Source organism: Aphelocoma coerulescens, chromosome 5, assembly GCF_041296385.1.
Source record: "Aphelocoma coerulescens isolate FSJ_1873_10779 chromosome 5, UR_Acoe_1.0, whole genome shotgun sequence".
Lineage (NCBI taxonomy): Eukaryota > Metazoa > Chordata > Aves > Passeriformes > Corvidae > Aphelocoma > Aphelocoma coerulescens.
The window spans coordinates 42,241,477-42,258,341 of record NC_091019.1 but is presented as its reverse complement, the minus strand read 5'-3'; the positions used below and the strand labels follow the sequence as shown (position 1 = coordinate 42,258,341).

The window sequence follows — 16,865 nt, the reverse complement described above, 5'->3', positions numbered from 1 at the left end:
CAAGCTCTGGGCTTGATCATGGGTGTCTTCTCACAGTGTCCTTCACCACATTCAGAAGGTCACAGGTAAGGTTCTGCCTGCACAGCACCATGACAATGTAGAGAGATCAGAACTGATGTTAAAGTTTTCCCACCTGGAGCTTTCTGGAAAAGCCCAAATGGGCAGACCACTGCTCCAGCAGCAAGAGTTCCTGCAGGCTCCTGGGACACAAGGGCACTTTGACAGTGATGATTTCTATCTCCCAGGTCTGCAGGGCCAAAGAACTGCCAGCTGGTAGGTGCAATAGTGGGATGCTGGGCTTTGGGAGGCAGAGGATGCAGACAAGAAAAGGGTTTGTGTCTGTGAGGGCAGGAAGAAGAATTAAATAGTGTGACAGTCAAACAGTTGTTTCAAAGAGAGGCTGATGGAGATTTTCTTTAGTGCTCTGGGGAAAATCACTCCCTCCCACCTCACTTCCCTTGCTGGCTTTCCCACAAATGTGTTTCAGAGCCTCCACAACTCTTCCTGACTTAAGCATAAAACCAACCCCATGACCCTAAGCCTGTTACCAGAGGTCAGTGTTTTCCCAAGCAAGTTGTATTTTTGCCTGCTCAGTCATGTGGTCTGGGAAGAGCTCGAGGACTAGTTTCCACCATTTATACAGGATTCCTGAACATCTAGGGATGGCCAGCACCCTGTGCCCTCAGGGCTATGCCGTGGGCAGGCCCTCCAGATGTCACCACAACATGCGCACAGGATGGGGGATTAATAGAAGAACTGAATTTACTGCAATGCATGAACTATCTTTCCAAGAAAGGCAAGAGCTTATCTTGGAGAGATACTTCTGTCTGGGAAATACTACAACCATAAGTTAGCAAATAACTTCCATGAAATCCAAAGAAATCAGAGCCCTAAAAGGCATATGCTAAATTAAAAGTTACCCCAGGAATGGATATGGCCTTGGAGAGAGATAAACTCCTCAGAGGCTAAAATATCTGCATTGCAATCTCCATCTGCTCCCTCTTCCTTCCCAATACAGCTTCAATAATGAACCACTGATCCCAGCCCACTCTGTAAGAGGCAGTGTTACTTCCAGTTCCCCTTTTCTACATGCAGCCCGGGTACCACAGGACCGGCAGGAACAGCCACCTTCTGACCACTGCCTGGGCAGCAGAAGTGAAGCAGTACCACAGGATGGTACAGCTCATTTCCTGGCTCCCACAGGTGATGGTGGCCCAGAAATTACTGCCAGTCATCACCTGCCCTGGGAGAGGTCATGCTCAGAGTAAACAGTTGGCTGCATGAAAATAAGAGGGAACGAGAGCTGTGCAAGAAAATTAGGATTTTATTATAACCTGGTTTAGAGAACCTCTGTCCTGGGACTGCAGGCAATACTCGGAGCATGCAGAACATGGGACATATTTAACCTCTCTCAGCCTGCCTTTAGCCTCTCTGTGTGTAAATCAGACCACCTAACACTTCTTTAAATGCAGTCTAGCTCTTTGCTCTCCTTTGAAGATTTTCTCCCAGCTTGCTCTCCTGCAAAGAATAGCTCTGATACCCCACGTGCTGCAGCCCCACTCTCTTCAACAGCCATTTGTTCACCTAGAAGAAGGATGGGCTGGACCAGGACATGGCACCAGAAGCACATCCAGCCCTTGGACAATGCTGCATGCTCCCTGATGACACAGCCAATGATCCAGCTCTGAGCACAGCTCACAACTATGCCAGAAAAAACTTAGGGTAAAACCTTGGGAACTTCCCGAGCAGAGCACCAGAACACCCAGATGGGTGTTTTGCACTGAGATATCTAAAAGCCAAGCCCCTCTTAAGAGCTATCTCAGCAGCAGCTGCTGCCGACACCCCTTGGCAGCCTCAGGCAATTCGTGGATGGTAGATTGGGGATACCACACCCGGAGCCATGCAGTCTGCCAGGCTGTGCGACTCCAGAGGACTTTCACCAACAGAAGGCAGAGAGAGCGAAGAGCCTGCCTTCCTCCAAAGAGGGTGTGCACAGGAGGAGCTGACCTCGACAGTCCCTTGGCTGGCAGTCCCTGGGCTTTTTCAGGAAGCACACAGCCCAAAGTTCATCTTCTGTTGTTGTGGGTTTTTCCTCTCAGGGTTATGCCGTTAGTATTGTCTAGTGTTTCCTGCTTCCTCTCCTGGCAGCTCCCCTGCTAGCTCAGACACACAGCTACAGCACTCAGTTCATTAGCCCCTGTGTTTGCCACATCCGTCCCCAGGGAAATCCCTGGGCCCACATGCAGTTCAGCTTCTAATTGAGGCTTGCCGTGTGCCCGTCTGCTGCACTGGGCTCCCGCTGTGCACAGAGGAGCAGTGTGCTGGCTTTTTATGTTTATCCAGGATTATTTGCACCCACCAACTTTAGGCACAGAGGCTGTACAGGAGCATTAGGGGTTCAGAGCAAACTACATGCTGAAACAGACAGCTCTCACTGCCCACACGCAGCCAGGCTCTGACAGTCCTGGAGTAACTCAGTTAAGGTCCCTAGTTTGCTCAAAATACCATCTAGTACCGTAGAGAAATTTATATCCAGATCCAGTTTTGACTTTCTCTGTAATCCAAACAGAAAGGAAAGTAGCTCTCCCCTCTGCACAACCTTGACCACTCTGCCAGGTGAGTGCCACTTAGCTATCCCTCCCAAATGCTCACCAGCTCAGTTTTCTGCATGGTCCCACTGTTCTGCCCTCTCCACCTTTGCAATGTCCCCACTTTCTGGGAAGAACTTGAGACTGTAATATTACCAAATGTCACAGCTGTCTGCAGAGGGAAAGTCCCTTTTTAATTATTAGCATGGTCCCAGTTCATATTTTCCACATCAGGTGCTTCCACTCTGTCTGCAAACCACATAGGGAGCTGTACTGATGGGGAGCAATGTTATTGCTGGAGGGAAAGTAGTAAAACAAGCTCAAGAGACCTGCCTTTACTTCTCTTCTCCCTCCCCAAGATTCTTTTCTTCTACATGAAACACGTGTGGCAGCAAGCTTTGCTGCATCAGGCAGTGAGCATCAGCTTAAAGCTTTTTGAGCAACATGCTTTAACAAAGCTTCCGCATGAAAAATGGGAATGACGCCAGAGAAAACTTGTCTTCCAAGTGGTAGCAAATTTCAAATTACTTGACTTATATTTACCCTTAAGGCATAACAACAAAAGCAGTTTAAATTGATATAGTATATCTCATCCCTAAGTATCCCCAGAAATGCCAATTGATAAGCAAACAGCCCACAGTTCACACAGAGAAATACAGACCTTCCCAAGGATGCAATATGTCAGTTTAAGACATGCCAAAAATAAGCTGCAGCCAAAAAATAAAAACAGACTAGTGTAGACAACCAGAACTCTAGATCCATTAGACTCTGGTCAGGACACTGCAGCTAACTCTATTTCTGTGTCTATGGCACATGGGTAGGACTTTAAATGCCCTAATTTGGACCTTGGCTTTATGGGCCAAAAACTACCCTGTGCACTATTTGCTTGGATATTATATCAGCTTAAATAAGGTGCAGAAATGCTTCCTACTGCATCCACCATTCTGTTCTTTGGAGTATATGACCATCCCACAATAACCTCTGATAAAAAGGTTTGAGGAGGTAGGGATACAGGCCACATGACACATGTGGCTACCTTTGGCCCTCATCCTGGCTGACGAAAATGGACTTTGCATAACTTTCTGTTCTCTCATTTGACTGTTTTTTTAAAGCTTTCAAATTAGTTACTTATATTATTATTAGAAAGCAGGAGGGAAATACATTTTCCTTATTTACCACCAGACTAATTGTTTGGAGCTGACTGTAGCAGCTGTAAATGGGAAACTGAGATATGTGGATTTTAACTGCAAAATATCAGAATGACAATGTCAAGTGTCCCCTGGCTTCCCTTGCACTAGCAGAGTCCATAGACTTTTGAAGCAACAAACCAGAGTCCTATTCCAAGGCATATCTGCATGTGCACATACATGTACAGACAGCAGGTCTACTTCACTGATTTGCTTTGCTTTTGGCTTTAACATCCTGGGCCAAGATCTTGCTGGATGCTGTTTCCCTGGTACATTCACTGGGAGCCATGTACAGTCTTCGAGATTAAATGAGAGGAAACAGTTAATGGGTATCTGCAGCAGCAATCACGAAAGGATGAAGTTGAGGGACCAACTCTGGTAAATCAACAGCACTAGACGGTTGTCATGATTAGCGTGGCACTCAGAAAATTACAATTTAATGTGTTTGCTGGAGGAAGCAGCACAAGAATTCTTCACGTACTTTTAAAACTGATTAAAACCCTACTGCCCATTTTCAGTATTCAGACACTTGAGGCTGCTTCTAGGAGCACTGCCAGTTGCTTTCTGCAAGGTAGAATAAAAACAAACATGACATCCCTGCAGCACCACAGCCTTGCCAATTGAGTGCTCAAGGCACCTAAAGTGGAGGAGACTTTTGCAAAACCTAGCTCTTAGGTATCAGGTGCAAAACCACCTCCCATGGTTACAGTCTTTTACATTGTTAAAGTAACTTTTAGGTAGTCCGTTGGCCTTGAAGTGCCTGCTGGACCAGGCAGCAGAGACTGTTAACATAATCCCAAATTAAAAATGCAGAGAATGATAATCTCCTCTCAAGATGATAAGCACAGAAAACACTCTTGTGAAATTAATGCAGACATAGCAGAGGTATTAAACCAGAATACACAAGCAGACAAAGAAGGTTCAGGTTAGCACAGATGACTGCAGTGTTCATGAAATTTTGCTCCTGTTTCAGCAGGGCCAACCACTGTCCCTGGATAGGTACAGCTGCTCCATCTCCTGGGAGGCATGTCTGAGCTTCCCAGAACTGCAACACTTAGGTGAGAGGCCACACAGGAAACTAGGGTTGTGATAGGCTCCACCCTATATCCCAAAATCTGGGTTTGTTTCTTTCTACTCTTTTCCTCTTGTGGACCATATAGAAAATTGTACAGAAAAACTGCTAGAATGTGATGGTTTTCAAAAAAAAAGAAAAAGGACAGTACTTCAACAGCACAAAGCAGCACCGATGACCTTCACCACTCCAAAACCTTTGCTTTATGCTGTTTTCTATACGTCATACCTTCAGGCAAATATTGTACAACGACTATGCTAACTATGAGGAATTGCGGAGAAGACAGCAGCTTTATTTGCTTTATCATTATGAGGGCTCCATTTACCCCTGCATCTGCAGCTGGCTGCTGCTTTACTTATGGTTTTAGGGCTAAATCCCTTCTTGAGCTGTGCTTTTGGCTGCCTAACACCCAGGGTTACCGGCCCATGTCTTGGCCCCCCCCATGATGCCTAGGGCCAGGCTGCAGAGCAACAGCATCTCCCTGGGGCAGGAAGTGGGCTGGCCTCAGCATGACTTTCCATCCAGAAAACATTTTCCATCACCTTTCCGCCACCTACAACTGGCTGCAGTGCTGCCAAGTTAAAACACACACAAAATAAAAGCATCTCATGTGCCTCTGAAAAGAGGCTGCTGCTGGCAAATGCTTGCTAAAAATAGTCCTGTGATGGCCTGTGAGAGCAGCTGGAGGTCACTTATAGAAGGAGGCAAAGAATACCTTTTGCTGAACTCAATTTCCAGCCATCACAGCTAGGACAGAAGTTTCCAAGTTCAATGTCTGTTGGTTCTAGCAAAATCCCAACTGCAGACAGCAAGGTCCTTGCTGGGCTCATTCCCCTGCTAGGCAGAGCAGGAGCTTGCTTTTCAACTCCCATCGTCCTTTTTTGCAGAGAAGCAGATAGGAGGAGATGAATTTGTTAATTAAATTTCCCCTGCCAATTTACATTAAAAACGGGGAACTGTTTCAAAAAGCTTACAAAACTTTCATAACCTTTAACTTAAAAAAGAAAGACTTGTATGGCTTTTTTCTAAAACTGCCCAAAAGCACCACTGGGTTGTCCCAGGCCAAGTGATGAACACTGAAAAGAAGCCCAGGAATGGCACAGCTGGGCTGAAAATTAGAAACATCTGCTCACAGAAAGCCAGGCATTCTTCCTCTCCTCTGGCTGTTCCTTTCATCTTTGGATTTTCTCATAAGTTCTTGTTCAAAGGGATGCCATCCCATGGGAAAATGACAAAAGGAAAAAAAGCACAGACACTGTTACTCAGCGAGGCCAGCAATAGTTGCAAGAGAAGAAAAATTCTTCCTGGGAATCCCCTACATCTGAGAAGCAGAAGCAAAAATTCACCAGGAAAAAATTCAGTGCTGTCAGCTCTGGAGACAGACAATGCCTTTTATCCATGTGGGGTCCTGCATTTATCCAGTCTTTATTACCCACAGATGGCATGACAGCAGTAAAAGAAAGACAGAGAAGCGTCACTAGGAACGGCCAGAGAAAGTAAGAATAATGGCTGAAGATGTAATTTCTTCTTTAAAACATTTGTTCTGTTACAGATATGTACCCTTTGAAAGAGGCTTGTCCAGTCCTGGACCAGAACTGGATATACAGGAGTGGCTCAGAATTCTCACAGTCCTGGTCCCACAGCACTGAAACAGAGCGAAAACTTACACACCAGAGATGCAAAATCCTCTAAATGCTCAGGCAACACCTGTACGCTTGCAGGCATTGTGGCAGCGTAACATCCATCATGTGCAATACTGCCTGAATCTCTCCAAGTGACACTCCCTGCCAAGCTGGGCAGACACAGTGTACTGATGCAGTAGCAGCCTCAGCATCACTCCGGTGGTATTTGATTCCCTGACATTTTAGCATGACTTCGCTGCCCTGGGCTTGTTACAAAGCTTGTTTCTAATGAGTGCTGCTTAATGTCTCCTAAGGTGGTCCCTCTCATCAGACTTCAAAATGATCCTCACAAGCTCAGAGATCTGTCATTGTGCAGATTGTGGAAGAAAGAGGTGGTGTGCTACACTGCACCTCGTGGGTTATGAAGCTTCTAAGAGTGTTAATGCTTATAGCCTGGCCCTCTGGCTGGAGACACCTGTGAGGACCATGCTGGGGCCTTGCAGTGCTTGAAGGCAGCCTATAAAAACAGATGGGGACAGGCTTTGTAGCTGGGCCTGTTGCCATAAGATAAGGGGTAAGGGTTTCAATCAGAAGGAAGGTCAATTTAGATTAGATATAAGGAAGAAGATTTTTTACAACGAGGGTGGTGAAACACTGTTACAGGTTGCCCAGAAAGGTGGTGGATGCCCCATCCCTGGAAAAATTAAACGTCAGGTTGGATGGGGCATCCAGTTGAAGATGTCCCTGCTCATGGCAGGCTGGTTGGTCTAGACGGGCCTTTATTTTCTCCTAAATTCTTGTTCAAAGGAATGCCATCCCATGGGAAAATGACCAAAGGGGGAAAAACGCGCAGACACTCAGTGAGGCCAGAAACAGTTGCAAGACAGGAAAAAAAATCTTCTTTATAGGACCCTTCCAACCCAAATTATTCTGATTCTGTGATCCTGCAGCCCCTCTTACGAAATTGACGGAACGCCGGGGGAATGCAGGGTGCAATCAGGGCCAGCAGTGCCCAGCACTGAGGCGCTCCTCGGCCTTCGAGGGGCCCCGCAGCGCGCAAGGACCCGAGGTGGAGTGGGACCCCGCCGGGGAGAAGGCATCCGGAGCCCCAGGACCAGCCAGGGCAGGGAAAACCCCCCGGGGCGCGGCAGGGAAGTACCGACGGGCACGCCGGGGAAGCGAGTACTTCCCGCCTGGAAAAACGCCAAGTTCTCTCCCGGCCTGACCTCTTCCCGCCCCTCCGACGCCCCTTCTGGGCGGCCCGAGCCGCTCCGCCCTCCCTGCCAGCGCCCGCGGCGCCGAGCAGGACTGGACCCGTCGGTCGGGCTTTGACTGGCTGGAAATTCCCGTCCTCGGCGGCTCCTCCCCCGCAGAAATCCCCCGGCCGCGCTGTATATGCGAGGCGCCGCCGCCGCCGCCGCTCACTCGCAGTGCCCGCCGCTCCGCCGCCATGATCAGCGCTCGCCGCGCCGCCGAGCCGCCCGCCATGGACGGCTACGAGCACCCCAAGAAGGAGCGTCAGGGCGCCTTCCCACTCGACGACCGCCACGACAGTGGCCTGGATTCCATGAAGGAGGAGGAGTACCGGCAGCTGGTGAAGGAGCTGGAGGACATACGGCTGCAGCCCCGCGAGCCGCCCGCCTGGGCACAGCAGCTGACGGAGGACGGGGACACGTAAGTGGGGGGTCGAAGACGGGGCACGGGTGGCTTGGACACGGTTGGGAACTCGGCACGACCAGTCCGGGACAGGATGTGCTGCCGGCGGGGCGGCGCCGGGCTGGGCCGCGCCGGGAGGGAAGGGAGGGGGTGCGGAAAGTCCCTGGAGCGGCGCCAGGCAGAGGCGGCTCCCGCGGCCGCGGAAAGCCCCGGCCGCGCCGAAAGCCCCGGCTTGCGACAGCCGCGCGTGACCCGGCCCGGCCCCCCGCGCGCGGGGCTGAACCTGGCGTCGGGGGGGTTAACGCGTGTCGCTTAATTACTCCTTTTCTCCCCCCTGCAGTTTTCTCCACTTGGCCATTATTCACGAGGAAAAAGCCCTGAGCCTGGAGGTGATCCAGCAGGCAGCCGGTGACCGGGCTTTCCTGAACTTCCAGAATAACCTCAGCCAGGTACTTTCACCTCGATAGCCCCAAATCCGGATCAGCCCCTGCCACACCCACACAGTCCCTCTGGGGAATTCCCCCAAAAAAGTCCCTTTTTTTTGTTTGTTTGTTTTGTTTTATTGTTGGAATCAATTGAATCAAAGCCTGCGTTCAGGAAAGTCCCCAGCTGGCTCCAGCCGGTGTTGGTACAATGCTTCCTCTCCCCCGAGAGAGTGGCATTTAACGCCCACATTTTTCAAATATGATGCAATGGGTTGCATCCCTCTTTATGGAGATGTTAATGATACCCTTCATACCAATTGACTGTTGGTTTATCCAGAAAGCCCGAAGTTCATCACTTCCAGATGAATGGGCAACTATACAGCAACTTGGGAAGCACAAAGAACTGAGATTATGGGGCATGCTTTCGTGATTTGGCACAAATCACCAAGTGGTCAAGAGGTCTGCTTGTCTAGATGTTGCTGCCAAGTTCGTGGTGTAACTTAACAGTCTGCTTTTACTCTTATGCTTGCAGACTCCTCTTCACCTGGCAGTGATAACTGATCAGCCTGAAATTGCTGAGCATCTTCTGAAGGCCGGATGCGACCTGGAAATCAGGGACTTCCGAGGAAACACCCCCCTGCACATTGCCTGCCAGCAGGGCTCCCTCAGGAGCGTCAGCGTGCTCACACAGTACTGCCAGCCACACCACCTCCTCGCTGTCCTGCAGGCAACCAACTACAACGGTATGGGCACACTCCTGAACAGTTCATCTTGGTGTGCTGGGCTGAGGATAGGGTTGGTCTCTGGTAGATCTCAAAGGTCCCTGGAGAGGTGGAGAAGGATTATTATGCCCCATTTGAGAGTTGAGGAGCCCAAAGCATACAGCAGTGTCTGACTCTTCTAAAATGCCATTGTCTTGTAGGCCTTCTCACTGTTGATCATAGTCTCTCATGGCTTTAAATTTTGCGTTTTTAGTGAGTGCCTTTGCCCTGCTCCTCCTTTTTTTGGTTGTAATAAGTTGCACTCAAACACTGGAATAAAGCCTTCAAGAAATCTTCTCAAAATCCAGCCCTTTTATTCATACTGGAAGCTGGAAAGTTCTTCTGGAAAACACCCTTTTGCTGTGAATGAATTGCAAATTTAGATACCATCCTGGCCTATCATCTTGACTTTTAAATACTGATGAGGCATTGAGTTAGAGTTACTGAAGTTTTCCCTTTGTTTGTGTTTCAGGACATACATGTCTTCATTTGGCATCTATTCAAGGATACTTGGGTATTGTTGAGTATCTGCTGTCCTTGGGAGCCGATGTAAATGCCCAGGTATGTAACTTTTACCATGAATTTAACTGAGTGGTGCTTTGTAGTCTTAAGAATCAATGATGATCTGACAATGTCTCTGCCTCTCCTAACATGCCAAACCTTGTGCTATTTTCGCACAGGAGCCGTGCAATGGCAGAACAGCACTACATTTGGCAGTCGATCTGCAGAATTCAGACCTAGTGTCGCTTTTGGTGAAACATGGGGCAGATGTGAACAAAGTGACCTATCAGGGCTATTCCCCCTATCAACTCACATGGGGAAGAGACAACTCAAGCATACAGGAACAGCTGAAGCAGCTGACCACAGCTGACCTGCAGATGTTGCCAGAAAGTGAGGATGAAGAGAGCAGTGAATCGGAGCCGGAGTTCACAGAGGATGAAGTAAGTAGCAGTTCTCATCTTTACAAGAGAAGGGGAAAATCCTGTCCTGTGCAGGGTATTTTTTGGTGTCACTCTGATAGCACACCCCTCTTGCTGTATAACAGACAGGTATACAAAAGATTATGCTATCAACAATCAGCAAAATGGCAGATGGAGCAAGCATATAAACAGAGTAGGAATAAAATGTAAAAAATAACACGAGGGAATGGAGTTAACTTCATGCGACATGGTTCTCTGAACACCATTCTGTGGCTGACACAGAACTTCATCAGAGAAAATTCAAGTTAGTGGGTGGTTTTCTGCTCCCTAGAATTTGTTTTTCTGAGTTCTGCATTAAATGGCATATGTAACCATTTTGGTGTAGAAATTTTATACACTGCTGAAGTCTGGGCATGCAGAATTTGGCGGTTATCCCAGAGTGGATATGATACTTGAAGTAATATTTTTGCATTAACAGTGTTTTGGGGTTTTTTTTGCAGCTTATATATGATGATTGCCTTATTGGAGGACGACAACTGGCATTTTAAAGCAGAGCTTTCTCTGAAAAGAAGTGACTGTATACATGTACACGTATAGAAAAAGAACTGACTTTCTTCATTTAAAAAGAAAGTCACAATGTGGAGAGAAAAAAGAGGAGGGAAGTACTACACTGCCCAGCGAGGAGAAGGAGCACATGATTGTAACAGGACAGTTCCAGGATCTGCCTTGTGTTTAAATAGAGGAGTGGGATGTGTAACATCAGTACAGACCTGTGATTATTCACACCACCTGATAAAGAGCCACATAGCCAATCTTCTCAGCCCTGTGAAGGTACCAGACTACACATCCAACCTGCTCGTTATAGGAGGCTCTCTTGTGGCATTAAGTACTACATGGAGCAAGTGTCCTTTCATGGCAAGGTGGACTCATGCCAACACCCCTTCTCAGAGACTCTGCATTCATTTGCGTTGGGCTGGTGGCAGTCCCTGTCCTTTCTGACTGACCTCAGCTGCTCTCAGTGGGCCATCCCAGGCGGAGGAGTCAGACCAAGGGACTGATGTCCTCTTGGCTCTTAGGCAAAAGTAGCAATAATGTTAACTGTGGGCATTGGAAAAGTGTGTTTCACACCGTGTGTGTCATAATTGCTACACTTTTTAGCAACTGTATATTGTGTAAATACTGTACATTTTTTGTTTATAATTATTTTGGTACATGTGAGATATGTATTTATTAAAAAAAAGTCAGATTACCATACCTAGTCTGTGAAATGGTTCATTGCCTACCTTCCTGAGATCGTGGGAATCTATCTGGTTTGCTTTTTAAGAAACGTTTAACACCTAGTAGCCAATTGGGATCACAGTCTCAGGGGTTTTAGGTGATTCACTCTAGCAGTGGTAAGACACCTAAGTAGCTTGTAGCTCTCAGCCCTTCTGCTGCAGCTAATTTTGGAAGCAGATGTAGGTGGTGTTTCCTGCACCCGCTGCAGCAGGGGCATTGTGGGGCTGGGATTCCCCCTCTCTTCCAGCACCAGGCTGGCCACCCACTAGAGAGGGGGTTTTAGGGTGTTTTTGGCAGCACCCACCCACTTGCCCTCATGGCACCTTTTGTTCCAGCTCCAATACTTCACAGCTCTTGCCGGGGGAGGTTGGAGGCTTGCAGCACAGCCCTGCGTCTGCTCACCTCTTGTTCATCACCTGGCCCAGCTTTGGTTTGAACTCTGACTCCTTTGGAATTTCCAGAGGGGATTTCTGTGAGAAGAGGGAACACGTCCTGTGAAAATGTGCTGCTGCCTCGCACCTCTGAAATTTAGGCGGGGGGTGTCCCCACTGCAGGAGCTACAGCTCTTGTCCAGTTCATAGCAATGAAGGTGTGGCTTTAACTGCTTCAGTTACTTGTCAAGTTTCTCTCCAGCATTCAGGCAAACAGAATCACTTTGCCCAAATCCTCTGCTCCACCTCATTATCTGGTGGCAGTGCATCACAGTGTTGGACTACTTTCAGCCACAGACTTTTTAGCCTGTTCTGTGTCTGTGTAAAGGGTGGGTTGTGTAAAAGGTGACCACGTGTGCCATACCTCCTGGATGGAGACAGGGAGAAGCAAAGCTGCTGACGCAGGATGATGGAGCTCTGCCAAGAGTGTTGGCCAGGGGAATTCTGTGCTGCTGGCACCTGGCCCAGCTCAGGCTGTTGGAGAACACTGTGGCCCCAGGTTGCACAGGGACACCCATTCCTTTTTCTGGCCTGCTCCTCCCAAGGGGTTCTTGGCGCACAACCTGCTCTAAGGAGGGTTTGCTGGTATGAGGAAGAACACCCCAGCTGCCAGTGTGTTTCCTAATTTGCATGGGAGCCAAAAGCCACTGTGGAAAGGATTATATAAAATTGTCATCCTGAGTAATTTTTATTTCCTTTCCACTCTCATTGCATGAGCATACCCCAGGTATATGCACTGAAACTTCCTTCTGGCAGACATGGCCACATGTGCATTGCAAACCTGCATTTTCCAGGTGTGGGGCTGGATGAGAATCTGCCAAAGCTTTTTTCTTGTTGGGAACTCACCTTGCACTCTGACCAACCATTAAACCTGAGCTGGGAGCAGTGACTGTGGAAGTTTGCTCACTTGCTGCTACAGGTTTTTCACCAGCAAAGAATCCCAAGTGATTCCACAGCTGGAAATAGAAACTGCAGTGTTCGCCTTGCTACATTTCAGTTTCCCCTTGCAGAACAAGAGCTGGAAATGCTGTCAAGGCCCTGCAGAGGCATTCACCAGCTATAGCTATCAGTGGTCTAAAAGTCTTTGGGTACACAGCTGGACCAAGTATGCAAATATTTAAATAGATACCATCTGAAGGCAAATACTTCTCATTTGAAGGCCAGAGGGATGGAGAAAAATGCAGTTATCAGTAGTACCAGGCTGGCCGAGTAGTTTCGGAGGCAGTGGTACATTCTCTGCTGCCCATTGCAGTATTTAGAGAAAGTATCTAGAAAGGCACTGCTATAATCTTACAAGAATTCTGCAATGACTTAATAAATTAAGGAAATGTTCTACTGTACGAGGAAGTTTTGCAGCTAAACAAAATCATTGCCAAAATACCACATGCTGGTTTTGCTCTGTTTGCCTCCACCCGTCATGCAAAAGTAACCATGTAACATACGCGGAGGAACATGAGTAGAGCAAGTAGGACAGAGATCAATGTGAGAACGTGTGTTTGTTAGCAAAATAGGTTGGGACATGTTGTGTATTTGTGCACTGTTAATGCAGGATTACTCATTGGAGAGCTTTGCCTGTTCACTAGATGATATGGGACTACTGTCCGCTGTAGGACAGCCCCCTGGCACCCCCAGTTTTGAACATGTGCCCTTAACTGCTGCATGTCCACCCTGCCTCTGCCCTTTCCACACCCATGCCTTTAGAAAGATCTTCTGAGAGTGGTTTTGGTGATGACCTGCCTTCACACTGTCTTCTTGGCATTCTGGCAGATACGTTGCATGGTCTCATTTGTAGGAGACAGAGCAAGAGCTCCTTATGCATTTGTTCTTCCAGCATCACTTTTTCCTTATTCAGCATGGCTCCTATTTGCAGAGCACACTAGCTTGTTCTTGTTTCTACCAGTGCCTCCTCACACTGGTCCAGGGTTCAAAATTCTGTCCCAGCACTTTGCCATGTGCCCTGTGTGGCTCTGCAAGCTTCAAGAGCATCCATGCTGCTGCAGATCGAGGTCCTGTGAAGTTCAGATTTAGTTTCCTAACTGGCCCTCTCTCCATTAGCGTCCTCACTTTTGTCAGCCCATGCCATGCCTGTGTCCTCTGCTTTTATTGCCTTTGGCACTCATATCTGCCTCTGCCTGTTCTTTTTTCCCTTCCTCCCTTTCCGCATGCCCCCCCCACCCTTTTCACCTGCAACACCAGCTCATTCTCCCGTCATTACATTACACAGCATGAGGTTACATTTTGTTTCCAGCCTTTCCCTGCTGCCCATTCTTGTAAATCTCTTTGATAATCCCACAGGGATATTCCCATACTTCCTTGTACTACAGACAAAGAAAAAAACTCCTCATTTCCTCCCACACCCTCCTCTTCCTCCTTGCATTCCTGCTCACTGAAGGCCTTTCTCACCCGAACCACAACCAAGATGCCACCTTCAGTGCCTTTCAACCTTCTCAGCATCAGCCCTGGACTTGTCAAGAACCTTACGGTGGTGACAGATAAAATATGGACTGCCAGGGTGGTGATGTTGGACAGCAGAGCCCAAGGTCTGATTTTTCCCCCAGTAATTTGGAGCCTTTCTCTTCCATTCCCTGCAGCTTTGGAAAGTGTAAAAAGCGAGGGCAAAAGGCAACCCCACACCTAGGGAGGCTTTGTGCTGGCTCCAGCACCAGCCTGATATCTGCAGTCATGAGCAGACCCCTTTCACCATCCTTTCCCACCTGCTTGTTCTGCCACTCTTGGGTTATGGTGCAGCACACTCCTTGCACCCAGCTTGGGCTGTGTGAGCTGTTTGACATGTAGACGTTGGTGTGTCTGCTCCTAAACAGAGAGAGGTCTAACTTAGAGGCCTTAGCCTTACTGTCTTCTTCTCCTCCTTCAGCCTTTTGACATTAGGAAGGGGTCCCTATTGACTGCTTAGCATTTTACACACCAAGAACTATAGGTTAAGGCAGGGGCCAACAGACAGTGTTTATCAACCATGTGTCCTGCCTGCAGCTGGTGGAGACATCTAACTGTCTTCCTGCAAGGACCTGATGCACCAGAAGGCAGTGAGGCCACCAGGACCCTTAGCTTATGCCTAAGAGTGGCAGCCTCACTGCTGCTGACTTTGCCCCACAGCTTCCATTCAGATTTGGGTGAGCAAGATGGTTGAGTGAGTAAAGGAAAAGGTGAATCCAGAAGGAAAAACCAAGGAAAGACACTGTGATCTCCAGGGGGGAGGACAAGTATCATTTGTGATTTGTTTTAATGGGAAATCTTCAATGATGATGGACTCTGGGCCAGGCAGAGGCCCAGCACATATCAGGAATCACATATTTTTCTGTGGAAGCTGAACTGTGAAAATAATTAAGCATCTGGCTGTTCCTAGAAGTGAGAATTGCAAAAAAAGAGAGTGCAGGTGTGGCAGGAAAGAATCTCTCCCTGGACAAATGGCTACCCTCACTTCAGGGAGGTGGAGGAAGGGCTTTTTCCAGCATTGCTGTGCTCCCAGCACCAGCGCTTTGCTGAAGAGTGAGAACTGCACAGTATCCCGAGAGATGAGGGAACAGGAAAGTCCTGTCCCCTCATGCCAGCCGGGACAGAAAATGTGACCTGGACAGCTGCTGCACAGCCTCTTCCCTTCTCCAGCAACTGCCTGTCACAGCTCTGGCATCACTCACCTCCTTGTCCCTTCTTTGAAGCATTAACAGGAACAAAAGGTTTCCTTTAAATACTGACACATTTATCAGGCCATAATGCAAGAAGTTTAATTCCAGAGAGATTGAAACAGAAACTCCCCCTGATACACTGGAGGTTTGATTGCCTGCCCTTGCCATGATCCAGTGCTCAGATTTTCCCAGGACTGTCTCCTCATCCAATTTTCCAAACAGGACTTTCCAGTCCTGTCAGAAGAGAGCTGGGATTTTCCCCATACACTCATTTCTGCAGTTTTCCCCTGTTACAGCGGCCATGAACCACAGCACCGGGCTCCACTGCCTCTCCAGCTGCAGAAATGCAGCCTCTTACCTGCCCACCACCAGCCCCAGGGGCTTCCTTGCTCTGAAGGAACAAGCCTGCACCCCTTTAAATTAAATCCTTTTCCCATTCACAGTTTTAGCTAGTTCAGATTAATTTTCCTGTGCATCTTTCAAGGGAAGCTTGTCATCTCTCCAGCTGAAAGCACAATGTGAACATGTATGGTTCAAGAAAGAGCCTTAAAACACAAATATTTTTTCACATGCATGCACACCTTGAAGGGCACACAGCTACAATTACAGTGCAACACTTAGCTTGGTTAATTATTACTCCTGGATTTCAGTAGCTTGAAGGAGGGAGTTTCCCAAGGCCCTACAGAAGACTCTGAGTGCAGCTGCTCTACTTCAGCAACGCTTTGTTCTCATCAGGGAGTGCCCAGGGGTCAAGTGAGAGGCAGCCCCCGCGAGGAGCACGGACCAGTGGGAAAAGAGAGCCGGGCCGTGGTGTTTGCTCCTGCAGCGTGGGAGGACCCGTGTGGTGTTTTTCCTCTCTGCTTCGGAGAAGGACACACCACGTCTCAGTCAAAGCTCTACATGCATACTGAGCTGAGGAGGACTGAAAGTCAGTAAGGATGGCTGCCCAGCCTGTGCAGCACACAGAATGAAAGCACTCTTTTCTTTCCTTTTTTTCTAAGTGAATGGGTTTCCATTCCAGTGTGCGTCAAGGCTGGTGTTTCTGGATTTCTTCCAAAAACTTAGATCTGACCCCTGGCAGCACCTTCTCTGAGACGTTTTACCCTAGCAAACAAAGAAACAAACAAACAAACAAACAAGCCCTCCCCCAAGCTGCATGGAGGCTCCTTACCTCAGGCTGTGCCAAACATAGCTTGGGGAAAACACTCCCATGGCAGGGGATTCAAACGCCCTCTGACCCTTGAGCACACTTATCTCCACCTCTTCTCTAACAGTCTATGA

At 48.3% G+C, this 16,865-nt stretch overlaps 1 protein-coding gene and 1 long non-coding RNA gene across 2 annotated transcripts; one reads left to right on the top strand and one right to left on the bottom strand.

The window, feature by feature from the left end:
• The first annotated feature begins 7,736 nt into the window (after positions 1-7,736).
• Positions 7,737-11,485, top strand: NFKBIA (NFKB inhibitor alpha). Its single transcript, XM_069017814.1, has 6 exons — positions 7,737-8,143; positions 8,466-8,574; positions 9,083-9,293; positions 9,784-9,872; positions 9,992-10,252; positions 10,732-11,485. Exons 1-6 carry the CDS (start codon positions 7,920-7,922, stop codon positions 10,777-10,779), a joined length of 942 nt encoding a protein of 313 aa, XP_068873915.1. The 5' UTR covers positions 7,737-7,919; the 3' UTR covers positions 10,780-11,485.
• Positions 11,486-12,640: 1,155 nt separating this feature from the next.
• Positions 12,641-16,865, bottom strand: LOC138110818 (uncharacterized). The gene is made up of 3 exons (XR_011151088.1): positions 16,756-16,865; positions 14,655-14,754; positions 12,641-13,949 (listed from the first exon to the last, which is right to left on the bottom strand). It is a non-coding gene; the product is annotated as an uncharacterized lncRNA (long non-coding RNA).